Source organism: Sinohyriopsis cumingii, chromosome 15 (genome assembly GCF_028554795.1).
Source record: "Sinohyriopsis cumingii isolate HCF-2022 chromosome 15, ASM2855479v2, whole genome shotgun sequence".
Classification (NCBI taxonomy): domain Eukaryota; kingdom Metazoa; phylum Mollusca; class Bivalvia; order Unionida; family Unionidae; genus Sinohyriopsis; species Sinohyriopsis cumingii.
In genome coordinates this window covers 109,569,449-109,593,651 of record NC_142975.1, presented here as the reverse complement: position 1 = coordinate 109,593,651, position 24,203 = coordinate 109,569,449, and the positions used below count along the sequence as shown (strand labels likewise).

At 36.0% G+C, this 24,203-nt stretch overlaps 2 protein-coding genes and 1 pseudogene across 2 annotated transcripts; all 3 read right to left on the bottom strand.

Moving 5' to 3' along the window:
• Nucleotides 1-2,207: 2,207 nt before the first annotated feature.
• Nucleotides 2,208-4,953, bottom strand: LOC149782465 (uncharacterized protein KIAA1958-like). The gene is made up of 3 exons (XM_089933879.1): nucleotides 3,950-4,953; nucleotides 3,220-3,455; nucleotides 2,208-2,839 (listed from the first exon to the last, which is right to left on the bottom strand). Exons 1-2 carry the CDS (start codon nucleotides 4,381-4,383, stop codon nucleotides 3,299-3,301), a joined length of 591 nt encoding a protein of 196 aa, XP_089790005.1. The 5' UTR covers nucleotides 4,384-4,953; the 3' UTR covers nucleotides 2,208-2,839; nucleotides 3,220-3,298.
• A 5,820-nt stretch (nucleotides 4,954-10,773) lies between these two features.
• Nucleotides 10,774-12,589, bottom strand: LOC149782464 (uncharacterized). The gene has a single exon (XM_089935142.1). It carries the CDS (start codon nucleotides 12,587-12,589, stop codon nucleotides 11,024-11,026), a length of 1,566 nt encoding a protein of 521 aa, XP_089791268.1. The 3' UTR covers nucleotides 10,774-11,023.
• A 120-nt stretch (nucleotides 12,590-12,709) lies between these two features.
• Nucleotides 12,710-22,212, bottom strand: LOC149782463 (uncharacterized; annotated as a pseudogene).
• Between the last annotated feature and the right edge of the window lie 1,991 nt (nucleotides 22,213-24,203).

Below are 24,203 nucleotides of genomic sequence, written 5' to 3'. Positions count from 1 at the left end.
CCTCGTCAGCACACTCTCACAAGCAGTCCACATAGACGATGAGGTCAACATTAGGATTGACAAAGCCAGCATAGCATTTGGTAGACTCCGCTCAAATGTCTGGGATAGGGGACGCATCAAGCTTGCCACCAAACTCAAAGTCTACGCAGCGGTTGTTCTCCCCACCCTCCTCAATGCTTGCGAGACATGGACTGTGTATAGCCGCCATGTTAAAAAACTGAAACACTTCCCTATGAGCTCCCTGAGGAAACTACTGAAAATCAGATGACAGGACAAGGTACCAAACACAGAGGTGCTCACTAAGGCTGGCATGACAAGCATCCACACCATGCTCTGCAAGGCACAACTCCGATGGGCTGGCCATGTTGTCCGCATGCCGGTAGAACGCCTACCTAAGAAGGTCTTTTATGAAGAGCTACAACAAGGCAAAATATCTCACAGTTTTCAAGAAAAGAGGTACAAGGACACAATCAAGGCTTCGCTGAAGAACCTAGGCAGTGATCCTAATAGCTGGGAGAGTGTCGTTGATAACCGATCTGCTTGGCGCAGTCACGTCAACGCTGGTGCAGAAGCCTTTGAGCAGAGAAGACTGGTGGACGCAGCTGAAAAACGTGATCTGCGCAAATCCAGGAACAGCAGTTCCGCAAATCCCGGCCAGCAAACTGCACATCCATGTCCCCACTGCAACAGACTCTTTCGGGCCCGGATCGGACTGATCAGCCATCTCCGGACCCACCCCCAGTGAATCGATGACATTAAATGGATCTCACCGACAGCAATGGACGAACATCATCATGACTATGTACAATGGCGTGTTGGTTTAGACTGCACTTTGACAATCAGTTCCAAGAATCTTTCAGAAAGAAAGTTCTGCATAATAGTTTATTGATATTCAGATATATCATGCAAGTCAAGTAAATCCAAATTTGAGATAATACATGAGTGTTTTGAATTTATGACCACTTTCATCGAAAATAGCATGATACAGTAATGCAAATAGGATTAACATGGTGAGTCGCTTTGGTATAGCCAAATATCACGTGTAGTACTTAAAAAGTCAACATTTCTAAATTATTAAACTTATAAAAACTGTCACTTAAATATACACGTGCAATATGGTTTACAGAAAAGGTTTAATATGAGCTAAATAGGCAATTTCATGCTCAATGTTAATAGCAATAGATCATAGCATTGAGCTATTGCATTGTACTTTTTCGTGTTGCATAAAGACTAAGCAAAATGCAGCGAACGTTACATGTTTCATATGTATCGGACCTTGCGTACAATGCATGTGGCAAACAGCATAATGACATGTAATATGGCTGCCACAATGGTTTTCTTCCAGTCAACCCTGTCCCATGACTGACAGTCGTAGTACTCATATATATGTAACCCAATGACTATCAAACGTTCCGTATTGAAAATACAGTTGTTGTCCATACTGTTATTAACTAAGTCATTTCCTGAACGTTCCTGGAAAGCATACTGTGACATGCCTTATTTCCTTGTCTACGTTTCATATATAGTTTACTCCTTTACTTCTCCGCTTGTAGTTCTGTGAATTTTAATCCCCCGAAAATTATATCATGGTCTATTATCAGGTCTTAGTTCCTAACACCCGTCTAAAGACAAAAGTACTTGACATCAGCTAATTATTCGAAATAAGCCTTATATAGTTTTAGTTTCAGTGCAAGTATGGGGACATTCGTATTTATATGTTTCCGCTAATATGTAAGAAAGCACCTCTCGAAGAGCAAGATTGTGGTTGAAATTAAGAAAAAGAAAATTTTTAACAAAATTACAAACTGATCTTGCAAGATATAAAGGATATTTGCTTGAAAGTAGTGAATAACGGATATAAATCATCGAGTGGATGAAAATACTAGAGTTTTTCACCCACGAGATGAAATGCATTTGCTATTCACTCGTTTCAAGCAAATACTCGTTTTATTTTATGCTCTCGCATACGTTGGCTACCTAAAAATTGTGACACAGTGAATTAGCAGATTTCTTACGGTAATATCAGCTGTTTACCGTACATGTTCTGCTGTGCTATGTGTACCTGCGCACATAATTTGTTCTACATCAGATTGATAACAATTAACTGATATTTCCAGAATAACAAACTACAAGTTTCAAGGATAACAGACAGGGATTATGAATATGAAAACAACCACAAGTAATTCATCAATGTATAATTGGTTTTTTATTAGCGCGCAAGAAAATATTTAAAAAATTAAACGAAAGTGAAATTGACGAGACGCCATTTTTTAACATTCGAATAGGTAATAACGGTGAGTGAATGAAGCTGAATTTGGCTAACATAACAAGACTACAGGATCATGTGAGAACCTTTTAAACATATATACAGCATCTAGAGGACATAGAAATATATTTTATTCACTGTCGGTGTCACTGGAAATAATACGTCTCCATTTCCTCGGCTGTGAAGACACACTCCCGCTGCTCTTCGCATTTTTACCACTGACGTACTGTGTAGTCTGTGAAAGCGACTGAGATTCGCTTCTTTGCTGAAGGTGTATATGGACGTAGCCGTGAATAATTGCATTTGTAAGAATACCATGTGCAGGAATTGATTGACATTCTTTTGTAGAGGAGCTGACGGTCGCTGGTGCCATTGGTGGGGCTGTTTCACGTATGAAAGGCTGGAGGACGTATGATAACTCATGTACGTTAGACAAAATGCTTGAAATATTTCTACTTTGGGCGGGGTTTAAGTTACTGTAGTTATTTAATGAGTTGATGTTTTTGTGTTCGAACTATTTGATTCGCAGGAATTCCTTCATCATTGAGCTTCTGGATGAGGTGTTTCCGAACACTATAAATAGAAAGTGTAAATTGTAAATAGCATAAATTATAATTACATGTGTGTAAGTGATATGTACATGTAGGTGTTCATAGCTTACAGTAGTTTTACATTTTTCCTTACTTACTTACTTACACAGTTTCACCAAAGTACTTGCTATGATACAGGTAAATTGCATTATTACTGTATTTGTTAACTTGTTACAACTGTCTTCATATAATGCTACGGTGCAGATGAGAATTTCAGATTAGCAAAGGTTATCTATGATATTTTAAATTGAACAGGATTACTTCAATGAGATTGCATCTACTTAAATTTGATGACATTTGCATGTGGTAAATAAGTACATGTATTTAGAATTTACCTGTAAGGAGTTATACGCATATCAGTACCTGTATCACTGTAAGTCATCATTGTCTTCATGATCCCATATAATTTCTTGATCTCCATAGGTGTCTTTTTGTACCAACACTATCCAGGTTTGGGGTTTGCCACATTTATTGAGAGCACAAAGGGACTCTCAGGGCCATTCATATCTGCAGGATGCTTGTTTCTATAACGTTTGTAAAGACCTACAGGGTCTTTCTGAGGGATGTCAGGTATGGCATATGCTCTTGGTTTTGCTAGTCTGAAAAAATAGAATGAATGACTTCATTAGATTTAATTCACTTGTACACATGTACAATCATTTGTTTTAATGACAAATTAAAAACTTGATTGATTCAAGGACGATGCGTTATTTTCTTTTCAGATCTCTTCAACTCGTTCAGCTTTAACAAGGATAATGAACTGAAACCTATGCTTGCTAACTTGAGTTTTTTGGGGTACTTTGCTATTTGATTTGAAGTAAACCAGAAATTCATTAACCAGCATAGTGTTTAATGTGCAGCACTGGCAATGAGTTTTGACACTTCTTGTTACATCAGAGTGACGGAAGAAAATAAAAGGTTTTTTTTCTACCAGGTAAAACTTTTCAAACTGGCTTACTTTATACACTAAACAAAATTCCAGAAATGTATGACATTAATTCTTTTTACATCGTGCACTTATTCATTGTAATTATATGCTTTAATTATTTTAACATTATCCAAAGTATTTGCAAGGATCCATGACATGCATTACCTTATATTTCCTTCATTCACTCCGGTTCTTGTTTTTGTCTGTCTTTCAGTATTATGCACAATATACTCCTGGTTGCTGTCATCTACTTGAAGGGATATGTCACCCCACTGCAGGTTGTGTGTTCCATTTCCTGTTCGCATTCCAAAGTGCATGGTACAGATGAGCCACATTGAATGTAAAGGAGCAGTCGGATTGTCAGCACCTAGAGTCTTAGCCTCATACATCGTATGTAGGTCCTGGTCAGAAATTGGGTCTGATGCCCTCGATTTGTTGCCTTTTCCCAACTTCTTTAGATCCTTCACCTTCATTTTTAGAACAGATCTACTCTTGTCAAATTGAATGTCATTTATTATGGAAACTCCATATGATTTTGTGCGTAGATATCGATCAAATGATGATATCATACCTCTAAGGGATGATGGTTCAAAAAACATCACCTCCTTTTTTCCTGACAGATAAGATGAAATGAGAAATGTGTTGGTTTAGATCTAATGATGGGATAAACTCTGGGAATCTTTGTTCCCCTTCACTCTGAAGAAAAGCCACGAACAATTTCAAGTCATCTTCAGTTTTTTCTTGGTGTTAATATTTGCCTGTTCTTCCAAGAAAACATCCACATCTTCAGAAGTCACTTTCTTAAATCTGTCACATTGAAAGAAATTTTTGGCTGTATCATTTGAAAGTCTATTTCTTGAAGATTTTCATCGTCACTTGTCACATCTGACAATAATAGTTCTACTCAGTTTTTCCATTTTTATTTTGGTTGCAGATGCCACAGAAGTGACAATGACATGTACACAAGGAACATTAGTTCAGTGACAGAAAATGAAAGGGAGGTAAGTATGTTCTGACCCAAACAAGTAGTTAACTACAGTGAAATATAAATATTATTTTAATTAGAAAATATAGTAATTCGCTGCTTAGCATAAAATAAATATGAGTAACTGCATACTTAAGAAATGGATTCATCATATAGTACTGAATGAAGGTACAATTCTCACTAATCGTGAATGGAAAGTTTAGCATCGGCAATGAGCTTAATGACGATGACTATGACATGTATACATTTATATATCCATGTAGTTTTCTGCAGTGGATTCTATGGCGTGATCGAATAGGCCACATGTAGGGAAAGTGTTGACTCTCTTTTTGCAATTAGATATGCACATATTAGTGGTGATTTAGTGATACCTTTTGTATTTATGATAAATAGTTATTGACATTGTTTTGTGTGATATTTGACCACTAGGTAAGTTATTAGGAATGTTATATTCTTCAAATTTTTAACTTCGCTGATCACATTTAGGACAATAGTACAATGAATGATAAAGAATCCTAGAAAGAAAATAAAATGTTGAGGCGATGAAAATAATAATGGGTGCAACCAAAAGTGCATCTCCTTCACAATTGTACCAAGAAACTAGGTGGGAAATTCTAAACTCTCACTGCTGTAAGTATAAACTGCTTCAGGTATTTAAAATTTACCATGGACTAGCTCCCGCACCGTTATTTACAGAACATGAAACCTACTCCATTCAATCTTCAAACGATTCTCGTCCCCCCCCCCACACACACACAACAATGTGTAGAGCAACCTTGTTCTATAATTCATTCCTGCCTTCAAAGATTCGCATATGGATCGTGTTACCCGTTAATGTAAGAAAAAACCTTCATTACATAATTTTAAAGCCTACTTTAATTGCGACAAAGAAACCACTCAATGTTAATACTATGCTGGCGACAGAATGTCTCAGATCGTGCATGCTAGGCTAAGAACAAATTGTAGTAATTTAAATTACGATTCGTGTATCTAATAATAAGTATTCCTCCCTTGGTGAAATTGAGAATGCAAAACATTTCTTTTAGGCTGTTCCACGTGTTCAAATCATAGATATCAAATCCTAAACACATTCCGTTGCGCTTTTATGACTGAAATATTATTATTCGGCAACCCTATGTTAACTAGAAAAAAACAAACAAATATTTTCAGATGTGCAACATTATATTAGTAGACTAAGATATTTACTTAATTGACGGCAGTCACAACCATTTGAGTCGCAATTAATTAGCTCTTATTCATTGTTATGCTTTGTCTGTTGTTGTTGTGGGGTTGAACGCCATTTTTCAGCACATGATAGGCTATGCATGGCGGCCAGTATTTATGGTGGAGGAAGAACCTGGGAAAATCCTGGGAAGAACCACCGAACCACGAGAAGCTACTGGCAAGCTTTCTCACGTACCCACATTGGCCGAATCCTAGACCCGAACCCACGCAGGCAGAGGTGAGATGACAGTGATCCGTAACGGAGAGCGCTTTAGACTACTCGGCCACTCTGGACCCCTGCTTTGTCTGTGTGTGCATATTTTCTTTATAACCATTGCTACCGGCATGGAGATCCGTTATGTTATATTTTCTTTCTTGTTACAGTTGGGGAGACAGTACTAATAAGCTTATGCATTCTACTGAATCTCCCAGATATTATGATTGTAATAGTATTTGACAATGTCTCTAAAATAAATATGGTTTAAACTAACTAAAGAAATGAGATGATGAGGTGCTTTAGAAAGCATTATGCATGGAGTTCAATTTCGCATGACAGAAAAATTAGAACAAAATCTTATATTTTTTACATTTTGCTTCAAATCCATATAAGGGTACCAATAAAGTGGGTAGAGATACACATAAGATAAATTAATTAATACAGTCAGAAATGTTAATTATCAATTGAGACAGATAGATAGATAGAAGTACGTCATAGACATAAATACGAGTGAGAAGAGAATATGAAACTATTCCACACGGTTCATTTGTGGATTATCTAATTTGTATGACTGAACATTTTGTCATTATTATAACCAAAATACTTATTCATTTGTGTCATTGACTTCGTCATAAATAGCTGCTTATGGGGCATCACTTATATACTTATATTTTAGACATTTCTTCACACTCAGACTACCATCCCCACCTACCTATACTGAATTGAGCATTACCAATAACCCTAAAAATACATACATTGGTGACCGGAGAATATGCTTATAAATGCACCTTATCGACCATAGCAATCGACACTTGATCCAATCCTTTCAAATATGGATGACAGCTAATTGAAAACGTCTGGGGGAGGGGGTCCCTACAGCATTCACATAAAGGAACTTCACGTATTATCTTCTGTTAAACACAGTACATTAATTCCAGGTAGGTAATCGTTGTTTGCCTTGTTTATTCAATGAGTATATTTCAGGCGTTCAATGCAAAGCTTTAAATAAAATATGTGCCATTATAGAAACAGGTAATTATATACGGTACTGGTATTGTATGAAATCAGATAATGTATGTAACAGTGGACAGGTGGATTATCTTTAAAGATCTGTTTTAATAAAGTTTGGAATAAGACCCCCATAACAGTACTTGAAATTTCTTTAGGGTGAAATATTATCTATAGCGTACATATAGACTCAAAAATTGATAATGGCACAAATCCAAAATGGTTTCCCAACATTTCGGGCTAAGCAGACTCTTCGTCACGGGAGAAAGAAATTACAAAAGAAACACTTATCAAACGCTTACAAAGCATTCTGGACTCCTACATGTTAGAATCATTGAGGGCAAGTTACAGCAAGACATATATCAGTACAAAGTTGTGCAGGAATAATAGACAAGCGGGTTCTTGTGTCTGACACAAAATGGATCACCAATATGTTTTCACCTAAATTCTAAACTAAAAACAAAGAATGAGACAAAGCGTGGGTAGAGATCGACATCAGAAATTATAACCTGGTAGAGTTATGCAAGGAGGTTTCGAAAGAAAGATGTTAAAACAATTATCTGTCGGGGAAATTGGTTTGAACAATAATAATAATAATAATAATAATAATAATAATAATAATAATAAAGACAATAAATCATTTAAAAAATTACTTAACAGGGTGGATTTTAGCATAAACATTGCGTCATGAGCAAAATTAATGACTGTAATTTCGACGAGACTGCAACGAGAAGGTAAGATGTTTCACTTAGGCCGAATTCCCAATGAGTTTTGTAGTGTCCAGTTTCATTCCTTACGTGTTTGTTCTCTGTCTGTCCACCCTAAGTTAGATTTAGCTGGTAGCATCTCGAGCGACTCCACTGATCGTCCATCTGAGCAGTGCCAGATTACCCAAAAGGACGACTAGGCACAGGCAAATGGGCCCCATGCCTTTTAGGGGCACCGCGACAACGGATCAACATAATATTGATAAGATATAATTTGCGAGGGAAACCCCAAGATTTCTACTGCCTAAGGACTGCCTAAGGGCCTCCACAGGGTTTAATCCAGTACTGCATCCCAGTTGTCGTGTTAGGCGAATTTCGCTTTGATTTTGCTGTTAATGTGGCTTTTGTGATTATTCGTTCGCTTTCTGAAGTCAATGATTTTGCAAATATTTGATGGCATAGATCTTGCATGTCAGAAGATTGATCGTGTAATTAACTCCGGTTGTCGAACTTTTGAAATATTTGGTCTCAGGCATATGTTTACAAATGTGGCAAAAGTTTGACCAAATAAGACGTTGGAAGAGATAAATCAGCTCGACTGTCCTTGCAGGCTACGATACCTTCCACAAACGGGATGTTGGTGTATAAGGGACATACATCCATGGTGACAAGGAGAGTGTTATTAAGAACGTTCGTTATTGTTGTTTTGCCACGAACGGTGGAAGGCGAACATCAACGAAATCAAATATTTTCTCAGTGGGCTGTCTGTGTCAGGAGATTATTAGCATTCCCGGGTTATCCTCTTTGTGTATTTTAGTGAGTAAATAAAAGCTCCCTGATTTGTAGTCCACACTAGGAGGTAAGTTAATATTATGTGAACAATGTGTCTTGCTTTATGCATGTCTCTTAATGTCTGATGCACATTTTCAGCATGTTCAGTTTTTTTATATTTTTCTTGTTCCAAAAATCTCTGGTCTGAAAGTTGGCTGTTCGCCTCATCGATATAGTAAGACGTATTCATGATAATAACACAGGACCCCTTGTCTGCAGGCCTGATGACAAAATCATCCATCTGGCTCAGTTTTTCTAGCGACTGTCTTTTCTGTGGGTTAGACTTTTGGATTGCCTCTGTTCGCGAGAATTTATCTCACTTTCTACCACGGACAAGAGTGCCTCTAGAGCTGGAGCTTTACTAGGGTGTGGAATGTAATTGCTTTTAGGTGGTGTCTCTGAGGCTCATTAGTTACCACGCTAGAATATCCAGCCTCATCCCTAAATTTTCTTTAAGACTTATTCTTCAAGCAAAACTCATGAAGCCTTCTTCCAATTCCAGTACATTGCACATTTTCATCTGGAGAGGAGACTTATGTCTGAGTCACAAAACTTAACTGATGACATGTTTGCAAAAGTGTTCACATTCTGGGGTGATGGAATTTTTTTTCTTCCAGCAAAACTTTCATTTTATTTTTTATTCCTTCTATCATGATAACCTGTTCGGCCTTTTTCAGTCTAACATTATCTCTAGAAAAGTTGTTGTTTCGTGTTACTGATAGTTGCCTTTATAGGCTCGTTGAAAACGTATTCAATTTGTCCATATAGTTATGAAATGTGATTTTCATCGTAATGATTTCGGTGAAGTTTAGAATGAAATTTAGTACCTGACTCCAACTGCCTGGTTATATGTAAACATTTAGCTTGAACGATTTCCAGAAGCTTTAGAGCAATGGAATGAAGAACATAGTTTCATCTTTTCAATAAAGATGCAGAAGTTTCCCCCTGCAAATTCGAATTTTCAAAGCAAATGGGATAGTTTTGTTTTCCAAAGTAGGTTATATAACAGCCAAATGATGTTCCGCTCTGACTTTCTATTTACTGAGAGATCCCAGATTGGAGAAAGGAGACGTAGTGTCCATTTAGAAGAAGGTTATATATATATATATATAAAGCTAAGTATCGAAAAAAAGAGCGAAAGCCAACATGTTTTGTACAATGCAACAAAGAATTTATTTCCTTAGAAAGAAATTAAATTTCGGTATTGTTGATATGCCTTTAGTGGCTTGCATTGTGGATGTGTGCCAACAGCCTTTTAATGAATCACAATAATATGATCCAAGATGTCCTTGTTTTAATTTAATATTTCAAATTAATGTTTCTGTTCAAGAATATTGAGCACTTTGCAATTATTATGAATAATAATTTGAATGAACCCAAATAAAACTAAACTGAACACAACAAACATTCTGCTTCAGATGTTATAGCAAGAATGAATACTTGTTCAAGTATTAGGACGAAGGTAAAAAATTCATTTCTTGAAAATTCTAAGTTGTCAACAAGATAAAATCTGTTATCAAAATATAACTAAAACATGGTAAACATTAGGGGAATACCAGTGTTCCTGAGTCAGATTAAGATAATGATCTTAATATCTAAACTACATTCATAGAAAAATATATAAAACGTGTATTATGTTGTAAACAAAGCAACTATCCTAGTCATATAGACATGGACTTGATTTTGGACAAGGTCAGTTAAAAAATACAATTTATACATAACAGATAATCATGATGATAACATTAGCAAACAAAACAAATTAGATACACATAAGACTGTTATGAGAATTTATATTCAAGACAAATTTAAAGGGTCTATGCTGCAAATAATTCAAATATACTGCTTATTAAAACAATTGTATACCTGTGGTGATCTTTAATAAATCCAACCAATGACAAAATAATATATATATATATATATATATATATATATATATATATATATATATATATATATATATATATATATATATATATATATATATATGTACATATGTGTGTGTCTGTGTGTGTGTAAAGTCATGAAAATGTCTCGATGTTTTATTAAATATCATCATGATATCGAATATTTATGATATTTCGCTGATGTACCTGGAATATTACGCAATGCATGAGCATCATCGAGATTGCTATTTCATCTGGACGTCAATAACCAGATGCACGGGAAAAGCTAAAAGGGATTCGTTTCAAAAATCGTTCCATACTTACAAATGCTGGATATGTGTCTACTATTATAGTATGGAATCTACCTATACACTGCATCACCCCTCAAAACTCGCCCTTTTGCAACAATGACTTGATTGTCTCTTTGAAGTAGTTTCCAGATTCGGTATGTCTTCTTAACAATTGATGACATGAATCACCCAAATGCAGGATGTTGAAATCTTTTGTTGTCTTGAGCACTTCCACGTTTTCTGCCACAAAAGTTTGCATCTTATTCAAAACAGCTTCACATTTTGCAGCATCCCCTGACCTGAAGAAACAATGAAATTGCATAAAGAAGGCATAAAAGAGGGGATGGATAAATAAAGTATCTCCGCCGTAGGGCTTTTCCTGAATCGTGGCTGGAAAAAGACATGACAAACATGGCAAGATGACAGCATCCAATGCAATGTAATTTTTCAGCGTCTCATTCAGAGTTGGTCTTGGAGTGATTAGTGGATAATTATCATCTTTTGGTGTCTTGGATCGATTCCAAAACGTGTAATGAACCACCTGAGATGTGTATCGTGTCTGAACTTCCTCGGTGATTTCCAAGGCTTCTTGATATCTTTCTATGTAGAAATAAAATGTACATAGCAGAAGCTTACTTGTTGAGTGAGTTAATTCTGCATATTTTTTCAAGCTTTCTTCGACCTTTTTTGTGCCAGATGGCGAAAGTATCCCATCCATTCCTGAGTCAGATTGAGATTCGCAGAAGATGACAATTGATAATATGGCTTCCAGCTCTTGTTCAAGGAACTTGCAGACATCTGGGAACATGTCCTTGTCGTCACAACATTTCAGCTCATTTATTCCTTGCATGAGCTTATCTTTGCTGTCCTTCATGTTCGAACCCTTTATTGAGTTGTAAATGAAATGGCGAGCTATGCTAAGACTATTTATCATAATATGATAATAATATATATCATTCTTGCCCATCTGCAAAAGTTTTTCTTTGATTAGCATCCGAAAATATTCTTCTCCTGCTACGGCATACATTTTTAGCTCTTTATGAAGTATACCAAGTGTCTCCTCTGCTTCGACTGCCTTGGCATCCATCATATTATTTTCGGGAATGAAAAAATTTTGAATACACTTTTCTTCGACACATGTAATTAGTTTTGATAATGATCTGTCCATACATGCCAGTAGATTCTGTGGCTGCCAGAAGGTACTATCAGTTTCTTCAATTAGCCAGAACATTGCTGATTTAATGAAATAGGATGAAAATAGATCTGGAAATTTAGGATAAATGAATGCATGAAAAAAGAGTTTCATACACTCAATGCAAGCAATCTGAGTGCCGTTTAATGACCAAATAAGAAGACACTCCGCCTTGGAAAATGAAATTCTCCATTCCAGTTCCAAATCTGTCCCGCGCGAAAGGCGATGCCCTATAGGTACTAACTTGCAGCCAACCGCCTTAATCTCCTCGATCAATTCTTTCGTTGGCCAGTTAAAATTCCTCTTTCTTTCGAGCCACTCTTTGGCGACTTCTGGCCACTCACCCCTGAGACAAAGCACAGTATCAATTTCTGCCACATCCTTACCAGCAGCATATCTAGCGACAGTAGATGGACCATGAGAAGAAATCTCATTCTTCAATCCTTGAAGTGGAATTACCTTTTTCATATGATTATCCCAGTATTTCTTAACAAGAATGTTTGACAGGTATTTAGAGTTATCTTTACCAAAAGTTTCGCAAAGAGATCGCAGCCCATCTTCAATGGAGGCAAATTCACTCAAATCATTTCAATCGCCTTCCAAGATTTTAACTCCTGTGTACCCCGAATGAACTTCATCTGTATCCATAACTACATATACCACTGTATTGTCACTTTTTAATCCAATCTGCGCTTCATTAGATAGTGTGAGTATCCCGCCAGCTTCATACATAAAATCAGTGTCAGACTGTATACTTGATATACCTTCGGCACGGCTTCCTGAGTAGAATATTGGTACCTTCCAAATTTTATTCATGACAAAATTTAGAAGCTTTGTTCTCATTACACGTTTTCTACTACATTCTATTGTTTGTTTAACATATTCTACACTCTCAGTCTCCATCTTGTAAACCAGATCGAAATGTTAAGGCGTATAAAGCTCCATGTTATTGTATAATTTTTCTTCCACAATTCGTCCAGATATTTTGCATACAGGTTTCCAGAGAGCCTATTTATATCATAAACTCTAGGATTAAATTTCCATATTCCATGTATGTCTCCAGTTATAGCCGCTTTTAAAGTTCTGCTCAGTTATAGTTCAAGTTCGTAAATACGAAATACAAACTTGATTCCCATTCCAGATCAAAGAGTTTTATCTCCTCAGAGAATGTTTCGAAATAATCACATTCTATCCAGATCTAAACCGACTGTTAGGCTTAATAGATTAACACAGCTCACCGTTTATGTAGTTTCGTATGCATATATCTCTTTGTAATGGTTTAGACAACAGTTCCACAATATTTCATAAAATCTTTGACAATAGTACTGAATAAAGGTTTGTTCATGTCCGTTAAGTTCATTCACACTCGACAGACTCTTATATGTGTCATTGATTTTCTTTGTTCGCGACATTTAAATAGAGGAACTTCAAATTATTTTATATTGAAAGACGGATTGCATTCCAGGTAGATAATCAATGTGTTCCTGACTTACTTGTGATATTGTGTAATGAATGTCTTCGTGGAATTGTTATTATACAGTTGGGAAATATTTAAGGGCCCTAATTTCTGTCAGATAAAAGATCGTAAGTAGTATAGTTTGTCATTTGATAGTCTAGGTGAATCCCATGTAAAACATTGTGTATGACTCAACTTTACACACTCCAGCCAGAAATGCTGGAACTTGAAGACTTGGCACTGCTCAGCAACCACCAGTTCAAGCTCACCCTGTTGTCAAACCAAATGATGTAGCTAGCCACTTATTACAAGTGGCAAAAGCACCCCTGGAGAGACAGCACCAAGGTCAAGTACGAGATGAATGGTGACAATACTGCCGATGGAAGTCAGATGAACTAGATCAAAATACTCCAGAGGCATTTACAGCAACATAACTTGAAACAGTGCTATGCAGCATCAAATCATCAGGATATTTTAACATCCTGTCTGAGTTCTTGAAGCATTATGGCCCGAATGCAATGGAATGGCTTACCGCTTCTTACACCTGGGTTGTTTGGGAAAAGTGCATGCCAACTTTGTGGTGCCAGGCAAAGATTAGTATGATCCCAAAGCCTGGAAAAGAGTTATCAGCTGATCTCCTTGCTTTCACTCTGTTTTAAAGTACTGGAGCCCCTGAATCACCAGAGAATGTCATAACTGTTGATCAGGCAGGCTTCACACATGGCAGTAGCACTTGCAATCAAGTCTCTGTCTTTACTAAATTTGTTGAAATTTTTTCACAGGAACATTCAAACTTGAGTTGTTTTCCTTCATTCAGTCAACAGTGGTAACATGGAGAGTTTCAAAATGTTGGTTAAAATATATAAGTATTCACACCTCAGCATAGTTAGTTTATTGTATGCAAGTATTTACACCTCAGTATATTTAACTTACTGTATGCAAGTATTCACACCTCAACATAATTAGTTTATTGTATGCAAGTATTTACACCTCAGCATAGTTAATTTACTGTATGCAAGTATTCACACCTCCGCATAGTTAGTTTACTGAATGCAAGTATTCACACCTCAGAATAGTTAGTTTATTGTATGGAAGTATTTACACCTCAGTATAGTTAGTTTATTGTATGAAAGCATTTACCCCTCACTATAAATAGTTTATTGTATGCAAGGATTCACACCTCAGCACAGTTTATTGTATGCAAGTATTTACACCTCAATATAATTAGTTTATTGTATGCAAGTATTTACACCTCAGTATAATTAGTTTACTGTATGCAAGGATTCACACCTCAGCATAGTTTATTGTATGCAAGTATTCACACCTCAGTATAGTTAGCTTACTGTATGCAAGTATTCACACCTCAACATAATTAGTTTATTGTATGCAAGTATTTACAGCTCAGCACAGTTAATTTACTGTATGCAAGTATTTACACCTCAGCATAGTTAATTTATTGAATGCAAGTATTCACACCTCAGAACAGTTAGTTTATTGTATGCAAGTATTTACACCTCAGAATAATTAGTTTATTCTATGCAAGTATTCACACCTCAACATAGTTTATTGATGCAAGTATTTACAGCTCAGCATAGTTAGTTTATTGTATGCAAGGATTTACACCTCAGTATAGTTAGCTTACTGTATGCAAGAATTCACACCTCAGCATAGTTAGTTTACTGTATGCAAGTATTCACACCTCAGCATAGTTAGTTTATTGTATGCAAGTATTTACACCTCAGAATAATTAGTTTATTCTATGCAAGTATTCACACCTCAACATAGTTTATTGATGCAAGTATTTACAGCTCAGCATAGTTAGTTTATTGTATGCAAGGATTTACACCTCAGTATAGTTAGCTTACTGTATGCAAGAATTCACACCTCAGCATAGTTAGTTTACTGTATGCAAGTATTCACACCTCAGCATAGTTAGTTTATCGTATGCAAGTATTTACACCTCAGTATAGTCGCAGTTTAAAATAAAATCTTAAAGGAGTGCAGCCAGGAAAATTACCTTTGCTAAACTAACTGATCTGATACCAATAACATTAAAACTTCTAAACTGCCTTGCCAATTACATCAGCAAAGGAGATGATCATACACTAATTACCTATAAATATGTGTATTCTTTAATAATTGTGAACATAACTTAATCTGTGCTGGCCTTTAAAAGACATGTCATACATTTATGCACTACATAAGCTTACCTTTAATAGACCTGTTATACATGATTTCAAAGAAATATTTGTCAGTGTCAGTCATTGTATTGTGTCACGCTCGTATTCATTATCAATATCTGGACTAAATATTTAGATATAATTTATCATTTATAAATCTTGCCTGGCTGAGTTTGTGAAAAGGCCAGGGTTGAATCATAGTCATAAGCAGTCTGTATTCAAGCATTCCTTTATTTTGTTTAAAACAGTTAACTGAATATTATCCACAAAGATCTAGGTTTGTCTAGGATCCGCTTTCTAGATTTGTTTTATAATTATAACACAAGGCAGGGCTGAGCAATTTTTTTTAACCACTAGTCCAGGACAAGTGGTTTCAGAAAATTAATTTGTCCCACCTTTCTCTTCACTAGTCCCACCTTACTCTTCACTAGTCCCACCTTACTTTTCACTGGTCCCAAAATGGTAATCACTTCCCGAGATTTGATGAGACGTAAGTACTTAATCCATAGAAGAAAAAAAAATATAATATACAACATAATTATTTCTTAAAAGAATTTAATTTTTCAAAAACATTGGTTGTTATACATTTGGTTTCTTCAGGTTCATGTATATATGTTTTAGCTGATGGATTTGAAAATATGTCCATGTATATGTCTGCCACCTGCACCAGCACTAAGCCAGCAGTTGATAACTGTGTCTGGGTTAAAATCCTCAAGCTTTGGTCCATTTGCAGAAATGTTCATTAGCATTTGTAAACTCTTTTGGTTTAAGGAATTCCTTAAAGAAGTCTTTATTAAGTTCATTGAACTAAATCCTCGTTCACACTCAGAAATAGCTAGCGCACACTCAGTATCTGTCTTACATTTTATCCCTCCATTTTCAAATTTGCCTTCGTCGAATCGCCGTTATTACCTTCCTGCGAAAATAATTTAGCAAACTCATTTTATCCACAGAGTAACTATCAGCTTGCTTGACAACTACTTCTAAAGTGATCGTAACATCAATTTTCTCCTTTAAATACAAACTGAAACAGCTCATTAATTAGCGTAATTGTTTCTCTTCAAACACAATATCACACGTGGACGTTAATCATCTGTATAATCAATTATAAATTAAAGAATCATTACTGTCATTTAATCAGTTCATAAAGGAAACCAACAATGATGTCAGTAGAGTACCTTTCATTACTTTAATTACACTGACTCGCTGGATTAATATCATAGTGAGCCGCACGATATGATCTAGACTGAGTAAACTCACTGGAACAAAACCGCTTACAACACTGCTAATTGATCATACTGGCTTTTTTTTGTTTGACGTGTTTTGATTTGCCGATAATTTGGTCGCTTAGCCCAATATGCAGTCAAACGTTAACAGGATGTAAATCATGTATACGCGAAGAGGTGTAGAATCAATTATTCAGTACGCCCAGAGAGCATGATTGGCCAAATAAAGGCAGATATAGTGATTAAAGCACAAAAATAAGGACTAGACCAACTTTTTTAAAAAGCACTTGTCCCGGACTAACGACTTGGAAAATTTTACTTGTCCGACTTCAAAAATGACTAGTCCGGGACGTCGGGCTATGGGATTTGCTCAGCCCTGCAAGGTGTAACAAAATTAAATTTAGTGGCAAAATAATGATGATCAATAATTTTTACATATCTTATGATTATGCTAAATGGTCATTCATCATAAAATATTTAATGAGTACCACACAGTAACAATTGTTTCATTCTATCCTACTAATTGATTTTTGAGTTGGGTTTAAGTTATTAATAAATCTTAGTTTTATGGCTATTTGGAATTTGGTTTTGAGGTTTGAAGCATTTCTGTCCTTCTTATCAATGTACTGTAGCCAGGACAAAATAGTTGGAATAACCTGGAGGCCATATGATAAAAAAGAAAGAAAAGAGAAACAAAATAAAACATCTTGCTACATCAAATTAAAAGTATGAAAGGACCTTTGTTCAACATCAAGCTTATGCACTGAAAAAATACAGATTACAAACAATTGCACACATCTAGTATCATTAACATGAAGAAAATAATGATCAACAAATGAGATAACATTTTTCTAGTACTGTCGGTTTAAAAGGTCTCAGTACTGTCTTTGTCATATTGTCTTTGTGTCCTTGATAGTCTGTGCTATCCTGATGTGTCTGCACCAATCTTTGCCTGTCTTTGCAATGTCCAGTAGGACTTAAATAAAGGTCACCATAAAAGATCTCAATCTAAACAAACCATCCTATATTTTTCTGTAGATTATTAACTATTATTATGCACCTTTGAGAATACAACTGTCAAAATATCTAAAGGGGGGTGGGGGCTGAAGTTGTTTCGGTGGGTCATACAAGTATAATGGTATAAACAACACAATCCATAGGGGGTGGAGCTAAAGTGTCGGGAATACTTTATTCAGAAACAAACAACAAAGCTGTGATTGGTGCATTATGTATGAAATGTATCGCATGTTAGGTAAAATAAAAGTTGTGTCATTTGCTATATGTGAGGTTAAGTCAGTTTATAGTAACATGATACTTTGTATTTTTCGTGATATTTTTTAATGTGATACACATCAGACTGATGATCAGTGGAAATGCATCTCTTTTTACAAGATTACCCAAGTCTAGTTCTAGCAGAATTACCTCTCTTAAATGCAGTGGAAGATAGTTCTCTCGTGATACCTACAGACCCACTCTCCACTAGTCCTATAATTAAGACTCCTTCCCTGATATTTGTGTTTTGGGGGCTTTTGAGACCCCAAACACACAAATATCAGGGGAAGCGTTTCACAATTTGTAGGACGACCCCAACCACTTCATACTATACAATTCCTCTAGTCACCAGGGGCTCGTTACAAAGAAAATCAAGGGATGGAGGTATTCTAACCTGTAATAATATAACACAAAGGAAGACACCGGTCCGCACCCCTCGGTAGTTCCAACACTGCTAGTTTATCCTAATTGCGTCTGCTAATTTCCAACTTAGGCTTGTTGTAAGCAAGAATAGTTCAATTTTCAAAACAGCTCGACACACTTCGTTCAATTTGTGATATAATGGAGAAAATGCAATAATTGTTTGACGATCTTGACGTCTGGACAACAACCCAACTCGAATTGCAAATTTGCATTCAGACAGTTTTGGATTTCACCATTGACCGGAAGGTAAGATCCGAACAAATATCGTCAATGGTGAAATCCAAGACTGTCCTAATGCAAAATTGCACTTTAATGCAACGACACGTATAAAAAAAATAAAGGAAGAACTGGATATATTTTCTGTTTATCCTAAGAAAACCTCACACGGCTACCTGTTACCTAATACGGCTTGGTCACGAGTTACGGTGACGCAAGGCATAATTACATCATACTCAAATATAGTAATCGTGCACTGCCAGAAACCAGTAAGATCTACCATTGACAAAATAGGTTGTAGCTGACACACTGAGAGAAGAATTTACGAGTGAAATCGAAAATCCTGATGGCTGACTAGTCCTACCTGTAAGACCTGACGCTGATGTAGCACCTAAACAAAATCAAAATGTGCAATGTCTTACACGTAGGACTAATGACTGACGTTATCTGTCTGAGAAAATGTTTAAATGAAAATGAAGAAAAAATTCAACTCAATTCTCGTAGACAAAGTATTAGAATCTAAAGGGTGTCCAAAACAAAGCAAGAAATTGAAGGAAGAAGAAAGAAATAAACGAAAGATAAAACACCGATGAATTCGTACTTAAACTGGCCGGTGATTTCACTATTAGTGATATCAACAGAAGCCACACGGTTGGATCCTTGTAACAGGAAAACAGGCCGATCCTGGTTAAATCTGTGAACTATCACAAATATTATGAGATGATGAAGCCCATTCCTAAGCTGTAATCCCTTAATTATTGGTACAAAATCTACAGGAATTAAGACTTGACAAGCACTTGGGCAATAATTGAGAGGAAGGCAAGATAATTGAAGAAAACTGGAAAGATGTGAAATTCGTGAACTTGGGATGGAGCTATTTTTATTAAGAAGGAATATGATTCAGTTTCCATCATAACAACATGGGCAACGACGAATAAACGGGTCAAGGAACTCGGCTTCAAAGTTCTAATTAGGAACACTACCCTGTTTATTGAGTTCACAACAACACAGCAACACGAAAATCATAGCTCCAACCAAACTCGTACCCTTACTGACTCTAATGATATTGACGACGAGGGTGATGATTCCATAATGTCATTGTAATCATATTGTTATCATAATTAATTTTTTACCTCATAGACTACGTGCAGTCTCCTAATTTGTTACATGTATGATACTGATAGTTAAACACATTCTAATGAGCATTCTTATGTCACGTGTTTAGGCTCGAATAAACAGTAACAAAAGAAAGAGTGAAAACAACAAGCTTTGAAAAATACAATAATTTATTTCCCTGGAAAAATTATGTAAACATTTAGAAATATGAACTTACGGTTTTATGGAATCAAATCCAAAATTATCCAAGAATAATCCAAGAATAACTTTTTCGAAGACATAATAACAAAATGTTCTGCTGATTTCAAGTTCGAATCCCAGCGAAGAATCCAAGATGGAAAACGATGACGTATGCTGCAATCTGTATTTGTTATATTATTACAGGTTAGAACCCCCATCCCTTGATTTTCTTTGTAACGAGCCCCTGTGGCTGGTGCCATTGGTGGGGCTGTTTCACGTATGACAGGCTGGAGGACATATGATAATGCAGGTACGTTGGGCAATGTTTGAAATATTTCTGCTTTGGGCGGGGTTTAAGTTACTGTAGTTATTTAATGAGTTGATGTTTTTGTGTCCTGATATTTAAACTATTTGATTCGCTGGAATTCCTTCATCATTGAGCTTCTGGATGAGGTGTTTCTGAACACTATAAATAGAAAGTGTAAATTGTAAACACAGTATAATGACATGTATGTAAGTGATATGTACATGCAGGTGTTCATAGCTTACAGTAGTTTTACATTTTTCTTTACTTACTTACAGTTTCACCAAAGTACTTGCTATGATACAGGTAAATTGCATTATTACTGTATTTTTTAACTTGTTACAACTATCTTCATATTATGCTAAGGTGCAGATGAGAATTTCAGATTAGCAAAGGTTATCAATGATATTTTGAATTGAACAGGATTACTTCAATGAGATCGCATCTACTTAAATGTGATGACATTTGAATGTGATAAATAAGTATTTAGAAATTACCTGTAAGGAGTTATACGCTTGTCAGTTGGAGAGAGACCTGTATCAGTCATCATTTTCTTCATGATCCCATATAATTTGTTGATCCCCATTGGTGTCTTTTTGTACCAGCACTGTCCATGTTTGTGGTTTGCCACATTTATTGAGAGACAAAAGGGACTATCAGGGCCATTCATATCCGCAGGACGTTTGTTTCTATAAAGTTTGTAAAGATCTGCAGGGTCTTTCTGAGGGATGTCAGGTTGGTTTTGCTAGTCTGAAAAAATAGAATGAATGACTTGATTAGATTTTATTCACTTGTACACATGTACAATGATTTGTCATAATGACACATTAAAAACTTGATTGATTCAAGGACGATGCATTATTTTCTTTTCAGATCTCTTCAACTCGTTCAGCTTTTACAAGGATAATGAACTGAAACCTATGCTTGCTAACTTGAGTTTTTTTGGGTACTTTGCTATTTGATTTGAAGTAAACCAGGAACTCAATAACTAGCATAGTGTTTAATGTGCAGCACTGGCAGTGAATTTTGACACTTCTTATTACATCAGAGTGACGGAAGAAAATAAAAGGTTTTTTTTCTTTCTACCTTGTAAAACATTTCAAACTGGCTTACTTTATACACTTTATGCATGGTACAAATGAGCTACATTGAATGTAAAGGAGCAGTCGTATTGTCAGCACCTAGAGTCTTAGCCTCATACATCGTATGTAGGTCCTGGTCAGAAATTGCGCCTGATGCCCTTGGTTTGTTGCCTTTTCCCAACCTTTTTAGATTCTTCATCTTCATTTTTAGAACAGATCTACTCTTGTCAAATTGAATGTCATTTATTATGGAAACACCATATGATTTTGTGCGTAGATAGCGATCAAATGATGATATCATACCTCTAAGGGATGATGGTTCAAATTCATCACCTCCTTTTTTCCTGACAGATAAGATGAAATGAGAAATGTGTTGGTTTAGATCTGATGGTGGGATAAACTCTGGGAATCTTTGTTCCCTTTCACTCTGAAGAAAAGCCAAGAACAACTTCAAGTCATCTTCAGTTTTTTTTTTTGGTGTTAATATTTGCCTGTTCTTCCAAGAAAACATCCACATCTTCAGAAGTCACTTTCTTAAATCTGTCACATTGAAAGAAATTTTTTGGCTGTATCATTTGAAAGTCTATTTCTTGAAGATTTTCATCGTCACTTGTCACATCTGACAATAATAGTTCTACACAGTTTTTCCATTTTTATTTTGGTTGCAGATGCCACAGAAGTGACAATGACATGTACATAAGGAACAGTAAGTAGTTCAGTGACAGAAAATGAAAGGGAGGTAAGTATGTTCTGACCCAAACAAGTAGTTAACTACAGTGAAATATAAATATTATTTTAATTAGAAAATATAGTAATTCGCTGCTTAGCATAAAATAAATATGAGTAACTGCATACTTAAGAAATGGATTCGTCATATAGTACTGCATGAAAGTACAATTCTCACTAATCGTGAATGGAAAGTTTAGTATCGGCAATGAGCTTAATGACGATGACTATGACATGTATACATGTATATATCCATGTAGTTTTCCTCAGTGGATTCTGTGGTGTGATCGAATAGGCCACATGTAGGGAAAGTGTTGACTCTTCTTTTTGCAGTGAGTTATGCATATATTAGTGGTGATTTAGTGATACCTTTTGTATTTATGGTAAATAGTTATTGACATTGTTTTGTGTGATATTTGACCACTAGGTAAGTTATTAGGAATGTTATATTCTTCCAATTTTTAACTTCGCTGATCACATTTAGGACAATAGTACAATGAATGATAAAGAATCCTAGAAAGAAAATAAAATGTTGAGGCGATGAAAATAATAATGGGTGCAACCAAAAGTGCATCTCCTTCACAATTGTACCATGAAATAGGGTGGGAAATTCTAAACAATCGCTGCTGTAAGTATAAACTGCTTCAGGTATTTAAAATTTACCATGGACTAGCTCCCGCACATTTATTTACAGAACATGAAACCTACTCCATTCAATCATCAAACGATTCTCGTCCTCCCCCCACACACACACAACAATCTGTAGAGCAACCTTGTTCTATAATTCATTCCTGCCTTCAAAGATTCGCATATGGATCGTGTTACCCGTTAATGTAAGAAAAAACCTTCATTACATAATTTTAAAGCCTACTTTAATTGCGACAAAGAAACCACTCAATGTTAATACTATGCTGGCGACAGAATGTCTCAGATCGTGCATGCTAGGCTAAGAACAAATTGTAGTAATTTAAATTACGATTCGTGTATCTAATAATAAGTATTCCTCCCTTGGTGAAATTGAGAATGCAAACAGTTTCTTTTAGGCTGTTCCAAGTATTCAAATCATAGATATCAAATACTAAACACATTCCGTTGCGCTCTTACGACTGAAACATTGTTATTCGCAGTGTTTCCCTTTACGCACATTTGTGCGTCAGGGACACATGCTGGAAAAAAATTGATGCACACATTTTGTTGCCATGCGTTTTTTTGACACAAGGGATTTGCATAATGCAATCAGGATTTTTTATTTAATATCCAATGCATTGTACGAAGGGTGGCATCGTGTATACTTCGAGCATAGGCATTGACTGGTTCCCCGCTTTGTTTACTCCATGTGTTGGGCTCCTCTATTCGTATAGCGGAGTGGAACGCAGGGAACATACGAAATAAGGAACCAGACTAGCATAGGCAATGTTATGACGGAGTAGCTTCCCCCAATCTCGCGAGCTCTCACACGATTTCTATTTAGCTCAGCAAGATGTCATCTTGATGTTTAACCTCAATGCTTGTTGCACTAGAAAGTGATCTCCAGATTAAAAGGTCGTGCACTAAAACTCATTAGCGAAGAAAGTGAAAGAAGCAGAACACAAAAGAGTAACTGTGGATCTAACTTTAATGAAAAATGGAGAAAATAATTCCCTTGACTGGAATACGGCACGATTACCGGTGTGACTTCTGATAGCGTGATTGCGAAGACTGCAGAAGTGAATGATCCTTTTGTGACAGGGTTAAGAATTTTAACAAATCTGCTCTCGTTCGCCACAAGATATCTGGAGAACACATTATAACCCAAGACATTCTTTCACAACAAAGAAATCAGTAAGCTTGCCGAGACAAATGCGTTTATTTGGATTACACAGTCAGGGGGTCATTGCAGATTTTGTTGGTTTATAACTTTG

Bases quoted from the DNA above. Each gene is read 5' to 3' on its own strand.
- LOC149782465 (XM_089933879.1), bottom strand. From the start codon at position 4,383: ATGTTTTTTGAACCATCATCCCTTAGAGGTATGATATCATCATTTGAT. The intron at 3,456-3,949 runs GTAATGCATGTC...CTATTTTTTCAG, and splicing joins GTGAATGAAGGAAATATAAG to ACTAGCAAAACCAAGAGCAT.
- LOC149782464 (XM_089935142.1), bottom strand. From the start codon at position 12,589: ATGAAAAAGGTAATTCCACTTCAAGGATTGAAGAATGAGATTTCTTCT.